Raw genomic sequence first — 18200 nt, forward strand, 5'->3', positions numbered from 1 at the left:
GGCCTGGCTCCTCCGGGGAACCGCAGAACGTGCGCCTGCGCAGTGTGGGCCCACGTTGTTCTCGAAAGCTGCGAGCGCTCACGCCCCACTTGCCACTGAAGACACGTGACTGCACAGGTTACCGAGCACGCGGGCGCCGGGGACGTGGCCGGACGCCGAGGCGCGCGGGAGGCCTTTCCCGCCCGGAAGCGCCACAGACGCCGCCTCTCGGGTCACTGGCGCGGGGGCTCCTCAGCGCGGCCCGGGCGTGGCCGGCAGGCCGGAGTGCGGCCACGGAGACGGCCCGGGCGTGGCCGGCAGGCCGGAGTGCGGCCACGGAGACGCGCGGCGCGGCGCGGGGTATCTCTGCGGGACACGTTAACAGCGAAGGAAAACTACGCTCCACACGCCGAGGTCGACACTGGCAGCTGAGTTACGCCGGACACGCTTCTCGCTAAGTTCTGACTGAAATGCTTGCGGGTACACACAGGAGGAATCAGAGCCGACAATGGCGGAAAGACGTAAAGCAGGATGGCGGCTACTAAGAGCGTGCCCAGGGGACGGACGGGGGGACCGGCCACGCGGTCGGGGAGAAGGCCCGGGCCGCGCCCAGCAGAGCCGGGACTCGCGCCGCCTGCGCCAGGCTCCGCAGCCGGAAGGCACAGACCGGAAACGGCTTCCCGTCCTTCCGGCCCCACGTCAGCACGTCGTTCCAGCCCGCAGTTCTCGCCTCCAGCAACCCTTTCCTTTCTCAACCACCGGAGAGCCCTTCCCCGCGTGGCGTGCGCGGGCGGCCAACGGCAGGGAGCCGGCGACGGCAGACTGGAAAGGGGCCGGACCCACGGCCGAGACGGGCAGGGGGACACTTCCGCGCGACCATGCGGAGACAAGCTACAAACGACATCAGAAATAACAGAAGTTTCAAGAACCGAAGATACAAGTCTACAGATTCCAAAGAATTCCAGTATATCCCACAAAGGTGTCTTTCCTTTTTTTTTTTTTGTTTATTCAAAGGCTAAACGGATATATCTTTTAAGCATTTAGCTAGATAGAAAAACAAGCAATTTACCTACAACTAATAAAGAATTATGTTTTTCAGGATTTCGTCTCTGCAACACTAAACGTCACTGGGTCAACGTCTTCATAAAGTTACTCTCTCACAGCCCAGTGGTTGTTCGTGTATGAAGGCAAGAGACATTTCCAGACAAGGCTCAAGAGATATAGCACAAAAAATACACCACGATGCTGCGAATAAAAAATTCAATGATAGGACAGATGAAATATAAAAGGACTGGCAATACACATTAAAGCAAATTAAATAAATGTTAAAGCAAATAATATATTTACCAGATAACTGTGGTAAATATTTTATAAAATTAAATGCAAAAGACAAAAATAAACCTAAAAACAGAATACTGAAATGGAAAAGAAAAGGCAAAATAAACTGTGTCTATAATTTCAAATTAAATTAAGACTAAGAAAAGGGAAAAAGCATCGGAAATAAAGATGTGCTAAACTGTTACCACATATAAGTTCAAAGACAACCTATAACAATTTTAAAACATTTCTCTCAAATCTGCAAACAATATGGCCTATGTAGCAAAGAGGAAAAAATGAAGAACAAAAAGTAAACAAGAGAGAAAGAAAATAGGACAAAAATTTCAATATGATAAATGTAAATAGCTTAAAGTCTTCTATTAAAGGGTAAAGGTATCAGAATGGTATTTAAAAAATAAAAATCCTGCCACATGTTGTTTATAAGACACATGCCAAAAACAAAATTTCTTAACGGTTACAAAAATATTATGAATAATATATTAAGCAAATGTATGTAAAAATAAGGGTATAAAATGTTACCATTATGTTATTGTGCAGTAAAGAATTTAATCTGACCCCCAAAAAGGTGTGGCCTTTCCCCTCAGCTCCTGGGAGGGACTCTCTAAACTCTTGGAATGCTCTGCCTGATGAAAGTGTTTTTTTAACCTGGGGCCTTAAGCCACACCAGAGAGTCTAACACTGTCATTTGTGGTGAGCACTCTGGTTGCTCAGTGTCAGCCTGAACCCTGAGGGGCTGGAGCCTGCGGTTGGACATGGGGCTGCTGAGCATCTCTGGGTGATGAAGCCCCAGGAAAGACTCTGCATCTGGACACCGGGGTATGGGTGGCTTCCTTGGATGGCAGTCTTCCATGTGTGTCGTCCCAAATTGTGAATCGTGGTCAGTGCTGTCCATGATTCCACTGGGCCACAATACCTGGAAGCTCTATTCCTGGAACTTTCCTAGCCCCTGCTCCATGCCTCTCTTCCCTTGGCTGACTGTCATCTGTGTATTCTTCCTGTAATAACCCATAACTGTGAGTACAACAGTGTTCGCTGAGTTCTAGCAAATTACTAAACCTGAGGGTGATCTTGGGGACTGCCCATAACTTTAAAATTATTATTATTATGACATTATAATATTAACGGAATCCTAGCCATCGAAAGTTACCAAGTAAACATTTTACATACAAAGAAAAACTGACAAAATCAAAATTAAAGAGGGAGATTTGTCTATCATGTTTATTATAAATAAGCTAGATTTAAATAATGTAATTAATCAGGTATTGCTAAAATATCAAACAGTGTACCCTGAAGAGAACATGCCAATCTCTCTTTTTTTAATCTTTGGCATATTTACAAAAATTGATAAATATTAAGAAACATATTTTCTGTTCACAATAAGACTAGAGACTAACTTTAAAACCAAAAATTTTCTAGAAACTACTAGGTCAAGGAGGAGAATTAAAATTACAAATTTTAAAAACATAAAAAGGGTATCACTACAGAATCAATGTTTTTAAAAAGGAAGCAGAACACATAAATAAACTAAACAAATAATGAAAGGGCCTATAACATTAATTTTAAATGATTTAAAAATTACAATGCAATGGCTAAAAAATATGAAAATCTTGATGAAATAGATATTTCAGGAGAAAACAAAACCAAAATAAAACACAAAAATTAGAGGTTTTAAAAGTACACATATATATCAACTGCTGGTGCCCACCCCTTAAGCCACCTGTACATTATGGTGTCTCTATAGGAGGGACACCCAGACAGTAATGGACTCCCAGTGTGATAAAATAGGAAGCATACAGCACTACTTGTGGCCAAAAATGTTGAGACTGAATCTTATCTAATGTCCAATTAGATAAGTCCTAGCACATTGGAGAAAAAAATAAGTTAGATGACACCAGGAGAAAGTAATCAGTCAAATCCAGAGTGTGGGATATCTTCTAGGACAAATAACCTTGTTTCTTCAACAAATCAATGACATGAAAAAACCAGGTAGGAAAGGTGAGGGGATTTTTATAGTTTAAAAGAAGTCTAAGAGATTTAAAAATCAAATGAAATGCCTGAATTTTATTTGGGTCTTGATTTAGATAAATCAGCTATAAAAAAGAGTTTGGGGATAATTGGAGAAAACTAAAGATGAACTAGGAATCAGATGATATTGAAGAATTATTGCTAATTTTGTTAGCTATGATAATGGTATCATGATTAGGTACATAAATGTCTTTACTTGAGGGATTTATACTAAGGTATATATGAGAGCAATATCATGCTGCTTGAGATTTGCTTTAAAATATATCAGCAAAACACAAATAAACCAACTTCAAAAAATACTGATAAAACAAGTATGAAAATATATAGTAAGTGTTAAACCTAGGAGGATAGGTATATAAGAGTTGATTATATTAATACTCTCATCTCTGTTTTAGCATGTTTGAAAATCTTCATAATAGAAAAGTAAGACAAATTAAATGAGCTATTTTATGTAACAGCTCTTTTAAATTTTAAACATGTAATTTCTAATCTACATAGCCCATTGAGAGTATATACACGAACACATACATATACATTCGTATGATTCTGTGTAACATTAATACTACAACCTGACCAGAAAAGCATTTTTAAAAACTATAGATTAATTTCATTTAAGACTATAGTTGGAAAACGTTATAAAAACCTACTAACAAATCAAATGCTATAGTAAACTAACATAATTACCTAGAAGAACAGGTTTTCTCTAAAGAATAAAACAGGTTTCTAACATACACAACTCTATATACAATATAATCCCAATTTTATAATATGTACTGATATAAGAAAAAAAATCAAAAGGAAGAAAAACATCAAAATATTAATGTGATTATCTCTACAATGGAAGTAGTTCTTGGTAATTATTTATCTGTTTAATATTTTCTACAATATACATTTCTTTTACATCAAAAAATAGAAAAACTAGATATATGTGCATGTGTCTAAAGTTTTAAAATTTACTATCATAATCAGTTTCTATGTGTGATATAGTCATTCACTTATTAGTAGTTGGTGAGCATTATCTTTGTTAAACTTTAAGTTGCCAACACGCTTTTAGAGCAAATGTCTAGTAAATGAGACTACACAAATTTAATGTACCAAATAACATGCTTCTAGAGTGAATGTCTAATAAATAAGACTACATAAATTTAATTACCAAATAAAACATCTTGAAATCTGCCAATAGTAAAGCCATTTATAGAAGCAAAAAGCATAAATAAATACAAATATACATGTATATGTAAATATGTTTTTTAAAAAGAGTGGAGAGAAAAGTCAAATCCATCTTTTTGCTAAGGAAAATCACTTCAATTATAATAATTTATGAGAATCATTTGTGTCGCTACCAGGTATATGAATAACCACCTTTACTTGATTTATACTAAACGCGATTCACATATGCTCATATTTCTCTTCCTGACATGGTTAAGATTAACTATGGGTAATTTAGAACAGCAGTAAGCACAAAGAAAGAAAGGCACACCATCAGGAAACACTGGCACACAGCATTTACCAAAGACGAGGACCTAGTTTCTCTGCTCCCTCCTAGGCATTCACATTTTACACCTAACCTCTACCTGCAAGGAAAGAGCTGTATTTAATGTGCCAAAAGTCAATTAAGCATATTTGGCACATGAGGACAGGGTTTTTAAAAACAATGAAAGGATTTCTGTACTTCAAGAATACAAATTAATTTTTTAAATTTGTCTTTCTGAATTGAAGAGGGTGCATCCTCTTAATATATAGAGTTATAGATACTTAGCTCTATAGGTACACAGTTATAGTATCTTAGCTTAAAAAGAATTGGGTTAGCTTTTATTAATGTTTTACTTTTTATTGGATAAACAATAATTAAACTTTTATTAATTAAAGGTGGTTAAAAAAAGCCTACTGAGACCTTTCACTGAAATATCTCAAGCTATGACATTTGCAGCTGATACACTTCCCTCCCATTTAAACACGACGGCACAGCAGTGGGACAGCTACCTTTGTGTTTGTGCGTATGTGTGGGTGCTCGGGTGGGGTAAGAGCTAAAAAGAATGGTACCTTGTCGTCAGTCCTTTCCAAACTGAACACACAATGGGTCACATTTATAGAATTAGTCGCATATGTAAGATATTGATGGCTACAAAAGGATTTTAAAAATCCTAGAATTTTACCCAGTGAGATTTAATTTCTTATCAACCCTGGAGATTGGACATCACAGAAGGGTAAAGTAGTCTCCCATTTCACACATGTAAGATAGGTCAACAAAATCTTCAGAGATAAATTTTTAAAGTACTGAGCCTTCAAAGAGATGCCAGCCTAGTCTGCAACAAATATTTATGGCACATTTTAAATCTCTACTTAATAAATACAGACCGAATGTCACACCCTGTAAACACCCTGCAAGCGCGTGTCGGGTTTCCACTGTGGAAGCTGCCGGCAGATGGCCCCGAGGATCGCCTTACCTGAAAGGGCGTCTTGTGCTTCGAAGAATGTGCTGAGACCCCCTTTCACGTAGGCCAGACTGCCCTCGCTCTTCTTGTTAGCCTGTCTCTTGAGGTTGGCGACTGCCATCTTGAGCTGTTCAAAGCTGGAACGAAACAAAGAAACCAAACGTCTGAGACACCTAACACGCAAAAAAAGAAATAATTCATTAGGTGTAAGATTCCAGGAATGCTAAAACCTATGTTAAGAAGCATACAGATTAATACAATACGAAACCAGATGAAAACAAAAAGCTTTCAAATTCTTATCCAGATCCAAGGCTTTTATTCATTATGAATGTTTAAATTACAACAGCTGCAAAAGAGTTTTGTAGCCCTCAAATGGTAATTCCAAATATGTTAGACCCCTAAGAAGTAAATGTATATGTAGATATTTTTATAACCTATACTATATATGATTTTCCAGATAAAGAGATTTAAATATCCTCTACACCTGATAAGAAGACCCAGAGCATCAAGTGAGGGACACTATTTCGAAGGTAGAATTCCTCTGTCACTCACTTAGGTATTTTGAAACATTGAGCGTTATAACATTATATTCATCACATCAACACCCAGTCCTCTGTCCTTAATAATAAAATTACATAAAACCTGTGGGTCAGTTCACAATTTAAATAACTAAGAAGCCGACAATATATTATCTCTTTATCTCAAGCAGAGAAACAAAAAAAAGTAGGCCTCTGTATTTTAGAAGTTTTATTTCCATGTGAGCTAAGAAAATCTGGCTATCAAACTTTAAATACATTCTCGAGTACCCTGATACAGCCCTACACAAAAAAACGGAGATCAATTCTGACTTATAAGAATAGAAAAAGCACATCTGTAATGTAAAACTGGAACCATCTTCTACAATAAAAAAGTTCATTTCAGACATTTCCTTTAAAAATTTATCAAGCCAAATTGACTCTATGTAATAATACTAAAATACCGGCTTTTCCTTATATTTTCTAATAATGGTTTTGATCCTAATGTGTGAATGAAAAATTTATATTAAGGTATATTTTAACAAGTTGATTAACAAGAATTTAAATTTAAGCAACCAACCATTCATTTATCCAAACTTTTTTTTTACTGACTATAATTGTTTTAAGTCAATCTTGCAAATAAGTTACAAATCTGCTCTCATGAAGTGGGTAAAATGTAATTAGCAGACAAAAAGAACGCTGTCTTTTACGTATACAACCTTGTCTACTTTTTGGCTAATTTTAAGCCAGCTCTTTATATAATGACCAAGTCATCTCCTTTAGTCTATGGTCAGGGAAGGCAGTGTGTTCCACAGCCTACACCAGAACTGAAAACTTCTGTGCTATTTGACTAGGAGAAGATCGCAGCCAAACACATCAGTTTACGTGCCCAGCTCCAACTCCACAGTCTCAGTGAGCTGCACGCATGATGAAACATACAGAAACATGAAGTGATGATAAGACACAAGGGACCTCTAACTGACAATCTCATTTTACAGATAAGGCAATAGATACCCCGAGACGTTCACAGACTCACCAAAAGTCAGAGGCTCACGGGCCTACGACTACGTTGCTGCAGGGCAGAGCCAGATCGAGACTGAAGTCAAGGCGTAACCCTGTCACCGCGTCTGAGTGAACCCTTCCCAGCGACAGGGCAGCCACTAACCTGGTAGTCGAGTGGTTCTCTGTGAGGTACCAGGCAGCTGAAAAATTCTCGCTCGTGAAATCGGCACTCATCCCATGGAACAGCATTTCTAAGTCCTTCTGTGGAAACTTGCTCCTGAGGGGAAAGAAGTTTTAAAACACATTTCAACTACTATTACTACAGAAATGTGACAGACATTGCTGAGCACGCAGAGTAATAAGCATGAATACAAATCATCACAATTACACAGAACACACCATCAGGAACATGTTTATATACACGTATGAAATACATTTCCCGCATCATGGTTGATTTTTTATCACGTGAACTTTGATTTTATACATGAAAGACAGCAAATTAGTTGAAATACAGAAATTATATCAGTAAAAGAACGTAAGATTTGAGGAGGGTTTAAAACATCAGGCTGAGTTGAATTTTATGAAATCTATCAAAATATGAAATCACTGCCCACCCAATAGATAAAAATAAAAATTTGGATACAGTAAAATTTAAAAACATTGCATCACTTTGCTAAGATGTTTTTTATTAAAGACCCATACGGAAGTGGTTTTAAGACATACAATGTCTAAGAAAATCATCGGAGCACTAAGAAAACTAGACCTAACTGTATAGCATGCGTATCTACATGTCCATGTCTCGAATATTTTAAGAAAAGCTTGTGATAACAGGCTATACATTATCTCCAACGCCCTTATCTCACCCACATTTTTAGGGTCAACTTCTGGATCAATTCTCTGATGTATCCATTCAAACATTAATGAAGTACATGTAATAGTATCGGTCAGGGACAGCAGACATGCGCAGCAGCTGGCCCCGCCCACCCAGGGCTCAGCCCTGGCTGCTGCCCTCCCCCATCTGCAGGGTGACGCCCAAGCATCTCCAGGAGCTGAACCTGCCTGTCTCTTGGGGTTCACTTCTGCTACGCTAGGCCTCAAACCCGAAGCTCCGACAACCTCAAACAGATGGTACTTCCCTGCACACACCATGTTGGTTTTTAACTTTGTTCCTCCGATTTGCTGTCCTCTGTGTCCCCATCCCGAAACCCTGGACAAGCTCGACTTATGAGGAATAAACAGGACACAACATCATGCGACAGCCCAGTATTTCCTCAGCATTTTTAAATGGGGGAATTACCCCTACCGCACAAGAAAATGTGGGCGGGCCCAGTGACTTTTCTCCTTACTCTTATCCGGAAGAGTCTTGCTGTCCCATTATCACAAACACAGTCTCAGTTCAGAAATTAGGCAGCTTAGTCCAAGATCAACACTCAGCCTTCACCCAGAGCTAAGACTTTTCCTTCCCTCTCCCCAGCTAAGATCAACAGTTGGTAGGCTGCTCATTCGGGGGGAAATGGACAGGTCTGTATCTTTCCTCTGCTGGTCACTGTCTCAAACAGGAGAGGTTAAGGGCAGGATGGATAGAGCGGTAAGGGTGGCATGTCCCTCTGGGCCTGTGCCTGGCGCTGTCACAGGTGGTCTGCGCTCTCTGCCTGCCAGATAGTAAAGCTGACCGAATCTGGTGTGCATTTTCACGGGTTCCCTGAAGGCTGCTCAGAGGACTCCTCCATCCACGGCTCTGGGATGCATTCGCTTCCTGCTGCCGCTCCTCAGCCTCAAGGTGTCCCAAATCTTACTGCACAGACTCCCGGCCGGAGCCCCTCCACCGGCAGGTGACCAGTCCTCTTAGGCACAACTTCCAGTGGGCTGCAGCCCATTCTCTCCAGCGAGGCGCTCATCTGGTCACAGGAAACACCCCTCTCCATGAAGGAGCTCCGTGCCTCACAGCTGCAGGGAACGCTCTCACTGGGGGCCCCGCAGAGGTCCCCCTCGCCAGGCCCACATGGAGACAGGGACACATTTCCCACCCTCCCCTCTCACCGTGCAGCCCTGCTCTCCCCAAGGAACCTCCACACAGACCCTCCTCACCTCTGCGTATCCTCTCCCTTCGTGCTCACCGAAAGGACGAGGGATGCAAGCAGCAAAACCAGCTGTGAAGGGTTTCCTTTGAATTTCCCGCTCTGTGGGAAGCCAGTGCTGCTGCCTGAGCACCGCAGTCAGGGCGGGAGGGTCCCACTTCGCCGGCCTCCTTCACTATGACGTGTTCTTTTTTAATGGCAGGGGGAGCAGGAAACCCTTGCTTCGAATTGTGGCAACAGAAAAGAAGATGAGATGAAATTTTAGGAGGGTCGGTATCACCTCTGCTTAGGACCTCCGAGACTGACTCCATCTTGCTTCTTCTCTAGCCGCCTTCAGAAGTTAAAAGAGCCTGAATCCCCCGGCAGGTGTGTGTGGCATTCGTTACCTCGCTGGTCATTTTCGCCAGCCGGCGGTGTCTGAGAGGGAGGTGGAGGACGTCGCGGAAGTTTTAGAAGTTTATTTTGGTTTGGATTCTTCATGTTGGTTCCGACCCTTTACTTAGTAAGAAAGTCCTGTCACCTTTGAAAGTTTTTCTCATTTTATTGATTTGTACACCGTGCCTCTAAGTTAGAACTTTTGGGAACATAATGACTGGGTAGAGATTTAGGCTAAGCCACGATGTGCTCAGCCCCAGCTAAGCAACCCGGAAACCCCTCCTTCCGACACGCCGCGGCTGCCTTCTGAGTCCCACGCTCACTGGTGGGTCGTGCTTTCTGGGGCGCTCTGTGAGGGGCTGGAAGGATCTAAACCCACTGGAAGGAACAAACGACAAACCCATCAGGCTCGTCGCCGGTGTGCGCAAGTACATGGTGGCTGCAGACCACGTTTCTGTCAACCCTGACCCTAGAGCTCTCGTCGTGCCACTGCACTCCAGCCTGGACAACACAGCAAGATTCTGTCCCTTAAAAAAAAGAAGAAAAAGAAGTAAAAAAAGAAAAGTCCTCATCTAAAGAAGATCAATTCCAAACTCACATATTAAGGACACAGCTTAGAAAGAGGGCACATGAAGTGACTCGGAGACGTCGGGAGCTTCTGTGTCCCTCATCCTGCCCTGTGGAGTTTCGTTTTGACTGGGCGCTCCCTGCCCGCCATGGAAGCAGAGGGTGAAGAGGGGCTGCTCGCACTAAGAATGGACGACATTAAGAAAGGGTCTATGACACAGTGACAGCGAGTAAAGACGCATAAAATACAGACACGAAACCCAAAAATACAATGCCGTGGCAAAATGGTTAAGACTGCACAGTCCCCACAGGTCTGACAACTAAATTATGCTCAATATATTTAGCTAAAATTTAAAAAAACAGGATGTACATGGCACATATAAAAACCAGTTTTACCCTCAACAGTTAAAATGCTCAAACTGGTGGCACTGAAAGAGATAAACCCACAGCTACCCAGAACTTTCCATTCTGTACTCAATATTTAAAATTCACCTGATTCTTAAACTTCAGTAACATTTATGATGCACTGTTATTTTTACAAATACAAATTGATCTCAGATACAGCAAAAGACAAAGGTCTGATGTCTAGTGAGGGCTCTAGGAAAAGAACTGTTAAGAAACTGTCCTAGCCCCAGAGGAGTCCCTCCCTTCCTCCCTCCTCCTCAGAGGGACGGGGATGGGCCTGGCCACAGTCACCAGCAGCGGAGCACAGTCCCTGCTACAGGGAGAAGCCCACGCACACAGTGAGGCCTGCGCGGGCTCAGCACCTCCCTCTTCAATCGCGGACACAGCAAGCCGCTGGCAGGGCAAGGGTGCAAGAAAGGGGTGGCGGATCCTGAAACTGAGCTTTGGCTTTAGCCTGGGCGGTGAGGAGGCCACGCACTCCGCAGCGAGCTCCATGCTGAGCTCCGAAGCATCAGGCCGCCTGCTAGTGTTTCATTTTCCACACGTGAAGCTCCTTCAGGCACCTAAATGAGCCAGGCAGAATTTGAAAAGTGCTGTGTCTTCCGGTCAAAACACCATCTCCTAGTCCCCAAAACCCTCATAATCACCCCTAAGACTGGGTTTATTATTCAGTGATTTCTTACTAAAAACACTAAAAATCTTAACTAATTGGAAGAAAAGAACTGAGACATACACTAGCAATCAGATTTATAAGACAGATATTATTTTCAAAATGGCAAAATTCTAACACAGGGATGTCAAATGATTTTCCCCGAATCACACAATTAAGTCCAGCACTAACCCGGCACAGAAACACAGAGCCCATCTTTAGCCCGGCCACCGCTCTGGGCCTCTCTGCCAGGAGACCCCCACACAGCCCCACTCGCCCCTCACCGGGGGAGGGGCCCCCCCAAGCCAGCCACACCTGTCACCCCCAGGCTCTTGACTGGGGGCCTGGTTTTGACCGGTGATGTCTGAGGAGATACCTGCTGGAGCATTTCTGGGAGAGGTCTCCATACTTTTAAGAAAAAGAACCAAGAGGAGATAGCATCTCTCTGCCACTGAACACCAGGAACCGCTAAAGCCATCTGCGATTAGGAAGGATGCCAGTTCTATGCTAAGGGCAGCAGAACAGCAAACCCAGGCTCCTCACACCTTGGTGACACGACTGAGTCACTGACTCAACCAACCTTCGAGTTTACCATCTCTGGATATTGTATATTATGAAAAAAATGTCTGTTTTGTTTAAGCCAAACGAATTTTCATTTTCTGTTACTTGCAGCTGAAGGCATCCCAACTGAATATTCTATCCCAAAATACATGCCTAAATATACTGATCTTTTAGTGCAAACACCTCAAAAATGTGAAATAGATGATCTGGAAAAAGCAAACAATGCCAAGTGTCAATGCGGCTCCTGGGAACACAGCTGCAAAGCTCAGACGACTCACCTCCGCGTTCGGTGCAGAGGCAGGAGTCAGAAGGAGAAGCTCAGTCTGGGTTCAATGTTGAAGTCTGCTCAGCCTGTACAACGCGGGGCAAGTTATTTACCTTCTCTCGGTCCCCACTGTTCATGAGGATAATGGGATCATAACATCCTCCTCTTAGGAATGTTTTGAGGATCAAAGTAGATAATGCTTGTGGAAGGCTTAGCAGTTTCTGACATACAATAAAGGCTCGAAAATCTTACTTGCTGCTGCTTCTTTATACTTAGACAATTCTTGATTTCTTACAGGCCATTTTCCCAAGTATCACTTTATTTGATTCTCATAACAAGTGAGTCACACATTCCCATATTACAGGTAAAGAAGCGGCCTCAGAAAGGTCACATGTAAATACTTAGACAAGATTTGAACGTGACGCATCTACTGTCAAATAAAGAACCAGAGAATCTTAAATACGAAATAAAATCACAACTACAACTCCATACGGACAAAAATGTAGGGGGAATTGATTTAGCACGAACAAAATGCTCACGATCTTCACCACCGTAATAGGAAAGGAAGAAGCACTATGTCACCACAGCTAATGAAGCGCTAATAGTTAAACTTAAATGTTAGTTCAGAGTAACTGGATTTTATAACTTTCCAAGAGAAGTGATGGCTCACACACATCAGTAAAAGCAAGATACATATTCTAAGTAATCCAAACCGAGTCTGCACTTTAAATCCACTAGCACGGACTTAGAGACTGAAAGCGACATGCACTCTACTGTGTAAACCCACGAAATATTGTCATCACGGAACCAAAACACAGAATTGCAGTCACTGACAACTCCCGCTACCCCTAAAAAGAATACACTTTTCCATTAGATGGCAGTGTGAGGTCAGATTTAAACCTTCCAAAAAGGGCTGGCCCAAGCCACGGGAAGACCCAGGCCTGTAGTTGGAGTGGAGAGACGTGAAACTAACAGGAATGGTCTTAACACCTCAGCACTAGCTTTCCAGCACGAGAACAGTTTGCAGCAATGACCCATGCAGCACGCCAATCAACGGGAACCATTCCGGGAACATGCTCGCCACACCACATACAGTCACCACCCCACATACAGTGAGGCCCGGCTGCAGTTACTCCATTTGCATGGAAGGGAACACATTTTCTTGATTTGGCAGATGGAAGACAGAAGGGGGAGGCTAATGCAGTGAAGGTGGATGTTGGCAGTTCTTCCGAGTGTGTTCATGCTATACTCATTTCTTTTAGCTTTAAATTTTTAGCAACACTGTTTACAGTGTTGTATTAAATATTATAAGTTTGTTTTCGGTTGTTTCTTTTTTGTTCTATTTGACACAGTTTCTGGACTTAGGCACTACTGCAGCCCACCTATCTATTTTTACAAAAACGCTAAAGGAGGCTGGGCCCAGTGGCTCACGTCTGTAACCCCAGTACTTTGGGAGATCGAAACAGAAGGATCACTTGAAGCCGGAAGTTCAAGGCCAGCCTGTCCATTCAAAGCAAGACTGCATCTCTACAAAAGTTTAAAAAAACAGCCAAGCGTGGTGGTGTGCGCCTGCAGTCCCACTTACTCGGGAGGCTGAGGCAGGAGGGTAACCTGTGCCCAGGAGTTCGAGGCTGCAGTGAGCTATGATTGTGCCACTGCATTCCAGACTGAAAGACAGAGCCAGATGCTGTCTCTTTAATAATAAAAATAAAAGCCCCTTTTCCCTTTTCTAAATGTAGTGGGAAAACTGCTACCTTTTTTGTTGGAAAGCCAAACTGATTAGATGAAAACTGCATTGCTCAATAAAACCCATGTAGGAATAAAACAGATATTAGTGGTGCATCGACTGACTACCCTCGGCAGCCATTCCCAAGCAGTAATTCACCAAAAAAGCTGCAGATCACATATAAAAACAGGGCGAAGCTCCATTCCTCGGCCCCTGCTCCAATACACATGCTGTCTCCAAAACATTACCTATAAATATTATGTTGTTAAGCAATTGAGTATTAATTTCAAGGAACAAAATCTAGTGAGGCTTTCACTTAGTATGAATGTTTTACCTTCTTTTTTTGGTTTAAATAGTTTGCCTCCATTATAATTTGAGTCATGCCAAGAATGCATACATTTGTGACAATCAGCATCATGAATCAGAAATACAGACCTTTTACAAGCAAATGCTAGTCTCAGTTCAAAGTGAAGTTATTTTTCGCAGTAATTATAACATTTTTACAAGTATCATAGCACCACGTGTGCAAAAACATCAGTTAAAAATTTAGGATATGAAGGATTTTAACAGTCAAAGGCAGCCAATAAATGCCAGTTGTTAAACTTGTGGGCTGAAAGATGACAGTGTGCAAGCTGGGTCCACCGATAAAATGTTCATTAAACTCTGACTTACACCAAAGAGCCAGAAGGAAACTATGCTGTGTTACTCTCACTTGCTTTTTCACATTCAGCTGAACTGGCCACAACACTGCAGGGCCCCCATCGTTCCAGTTTGAACACTGGACTGTCAGCTGTGGAGAATTTCCATGAACATTCACTCTGCAAACACCAGAAGCTGACTCATCTTCCAAACGTGGCCTCGCCTCTTTAGTCTCATAATCCATTAGGACCAGAGCATTTTCTGACATGCACTCATAATTCTTCAAACTTTCTTAATATCTTTCAACAAACAAATAATATTAAAACCCAATTATTCCTTCTCTAATGACATTTTTAAAAAACAGGACCTCTCTATAGACTTCTAATTATAAAAGAAACCCCTGAAGGACATTAATAAACGGAAATAAAAGACACACACTAAGGATTCTAATCTGAATACAACACCATTCTTCTCTATGGAGACCAAAGCATTTATCTAAAAAGTGTTGAGTCAGAGAAATAAAACCCATACCAATATTTTATAATCTACTTTTTCTTTTCCTTTTTCTTTCTCTAAAATAAGATTTCTCTGAGGTTAAAGAATTCAATAAAATAAATGCAGCTTTCATGATAGTATCTTTAAAAAAAAAAAAAAAGGAAAGAAACCTGGAAAAGCATTTTTCTAGCCAAACACATTTCTCTTCTCATGGGTTCTATGCCTCTTCCTACCTTCATCACTGATTTCCTTGCTTTCTGGTATCTCTATCTTCTCTTTTTTTTGACAGGAAAAATCGCAAAAGACTTTTAAATGGACAAAAAGATGACTGGATGTCCTCTCTCTGTCCACAGGGCCCTGCCCGTGCTCTCAGATGCTGCAGGAACTGTGCCTTTCTCTGTCGATGCCGCCCTGCCTCTGCGCTAGCGACACGGGAGCCAGCCTCTGGGGGGCTGACGCTGACACCGGGGCCTGATGTTCGCAGAAAGGCACGGCAGGTGAGGTGCACCCGATCCCCTCGCAGCAGAGGTGGTGGCTTTCCATCTTCCTGCGCTCCTCACTGCCTGCTATGTCCCTGCCTGGACTTTCCTTGGAACTGGTTTCAATATCGTATTGGTTCTCCCATTATTTAATTAGTTAACTAAAAGCTCTGACATCTATTCATTTTATATTTGTAGGAGAATCATGAACTTACCTTTTTCAAAAATTACCCTTTAACATTTTACGTTATCCCATGCATGAGCAAATATTTCTGAAACTTAAGTAACAGCTGGAAAGAAAAATTTATTTATTTTTTTTTTAATTTTAGGGTATTATGAGGGTGCACACATTTTGGTTACACTTTATGTCTTTGCCTCACCCAAGCGAGGGTTAGAAAAATTTATTTTTATTCCCATGTAAGTATTTCCTGAATAAATGTATGTATTATTTTTAATTTTTAATATGATTAATTATCCTATACCCTTAAGTCATTAAAAAAAACTTTTCCTAAGTGGCAGAGCAATGAATAGTAGACACACAAGAAGAGTGAAGAATCCTAGTAATAGTGATGAACTTTTATTAGATATTTGCCATGTTCCAAGTGTCGACCTGTATCCCCTCACTGACTCCTCACAACGACCCTAAGAAATGGGCACTTCACGTTGCACCGGAGGAAACCGAGGCAAGGAGGGCTTGAGTAACTTACTCGAAGTCACAGGCTGGTTAAGTGGAGGGGCCCAGCCTCGAACTGGGAGAGCGTGGCTCCAGACCGAACTAACTACCTCTCAGAGGGAAACAAAGAAAATTTTAAGAAAGCTGAACGCGTTTAGCACCATTTTTCCTCGCTGCTGTTACCAACGTTACCGAAGGATGATCGTGAAACACACACTGCCCTTGACAGTTCGAGCCAAGCCTCCTCGCGGGCAGCGGCAGCAGCGGGAACAAGGAAGACGGCCGAAGGCTGGGAGGTGCGAGGAGGCAGGGACGACGAACAGGGTGGGTTATGTGCCAGAGTAACAGTTGAGGAAATCAATTTTATGATAATAAACATCAGAATAAATCCTAACTTTGATCACTTTGTCTACAAAATGTCTCATACAAAATGCACACAATAGCCCCACGCTCCTTTTGCCCGTGCACAAAACTGGCTCTTGGCTCTTGGAAGAACAGTCCAAGGCGCCCTCCTGCTCCACACTTCTGTGGCGGCCTTGGGAAGCAGCTCAGGGGTACTGAGGGTTAGAGGTTTACTGTCAACTGCAAAGCCTGTTCATGCTTGAGCTGTGCTCTAACAAATACCTAGCTATTACCATTCTCTTCTGGACTTTCTTGGTCTCTAAACTCCTAATTTATAAGGCACCCAAATCCTTAAAACATCTCTACAGTGATTCATAGTGCCAAGGCGCTTCAAAGATGTTACCTAGGACAGCCAAGTTCACGAAAAGCTGCTAAGCCCCAGGACTTTTTCAACACATGATACCTTCTCAAGACAAGTGGGCGACCTCCCTCTCAGCCAGCAGTAAACTGCAGTAGGTGGAACGGTAACACGCTAACTGAATTACTAATGATCTTCAAGCCTGTACTTGAAGATCATATATATAAAGACTAGTGGAGAATTTTCCCCATTCGTAGAAAAGCCTAAAATAAAACTATGATTAAAATATTAGTAGAATTAATTTATCGCCTTCAGCAAGTGCTTACGGAGCAGCACTCAGTACATAACTCTATAAGCAGAATCAATCCCTAAGGCCAGAAAATAAATTATAGGCATAATTAATATGTTAGATAAATAGTTTAAGTATGAAAGTACTAATTGTAAAAGTTACTAAAACACTATACTAGGGATTAAAAATCCAAAACTCCAGATTGGGATATAAGGTATCATTTACCTGGCATCAATTTCAATGATTAAAGCTAAACATTTCTGGACTAAGTAAGGATTATGCGCAGGAGTTATAAACAAAATTAAAGACCAGATTGAACCTAATTATTCTAAAATATTTCTAGAAAAATCAAGCAATAGATTATAAATTCTATTTTGACTTCATGTACCACCTGAATATTAAAACTACTAACTCCATGTAACATATTAATGCTCAAATCATTAAAAGCATTAGTTATTAATATTTCAAGACTTTTTTTTCCCACAAAATGCAAACTCAAAAAACTAAAGAGGTAAGCAGCTTTTGCGAAAAGTTTTAACTGATTGCAACATTCACCTACAGCAAAGCTGACTGACCAGGCTTCAGAAATAACACCCTCTCCAAACAACTGAGGTGTCTTCAGTCGTACTTCCTGGGACGTTTCTGGATTTTGAGTCCCTTTACTGTACGTACATAAAACTTTTTGGCAACTGAAAAATAAAACAGAAGGCAAGACGGTACTCACTTTTCAATCTCAATGCCAAGAGGATTAGCAGGACGCAGGGACAAGGGAGGAATTCCTTTATTCCTGTCGGTACGCATATCGTAATAATTCATTTCATCGACCCACACAGCAGACTGGTCCAAAATGCCTACAAACAACGAGGAGCACGGCCTCAGTAAGATGAAAACCCCCTTAGGCACCGTCTCGGTCTTGCCATTTTGCTTTGCTTCTTAAAGACCTAATACAAAATGCCTGTTAGACAATTTTTAAGAGATTTGAGGGCATAACGGATCAGAATTTCT

The 18200-nt window shown here is 41.7% G+C and overlaps 1 protein-coding gene across 3 annotated transcripts in view; it reads right to left on the bottom strand.

Moving 5' to 3' along the window:
• EXOC2 (exocyst complex component 2) overlaps nucleotides 1-18200 on the bottom strand; it is a 156617-nt gene that overhangs the window by 131371 nt on the left and 7046 nt on the right. For 2 of the 3 annotated variants that reach the window (XM_012660126.1, XM_012660124.1), the window contains exons 3-5: nucleotides 17920-18046; nucleotides 7458-7571; nucleotides 5790-5914 (exon numbers count right to left, since the gene is read on the bottom strand). In XM_012660126.1, the coding sequence (XP_012515580.1) occupies nucleotides 5790-5914; nucleotides 7458-7571; nucleotides 17920-18046 (366 nt within the window). The remainder of the gene's footprint in view (nucleotides 1-5789; nucleotides 5915-7457; nucleotides 7572-17919; nucleotides 18047-18200) is intronic. The other variant, XM_012660125.1, reaches the window with a different exon arrangement.

The sequence above is a fragment of the Propithecus coquereli genome, unplaced genomic scaffold, assembly GCF_000956105.1.
Source record: "Propithecus coquereli isolate 6110/MARCELLA unplaced genomic scaffold, Pcoq_1.0 Scaffold657, whole genome shotgun sequence".
NCBI classification, from domain to species: Eukaryota; Metazoa; Chordata; class Mammalia; order Primates; family Indriidae; genus Propithecus; species Propithecus coquereli.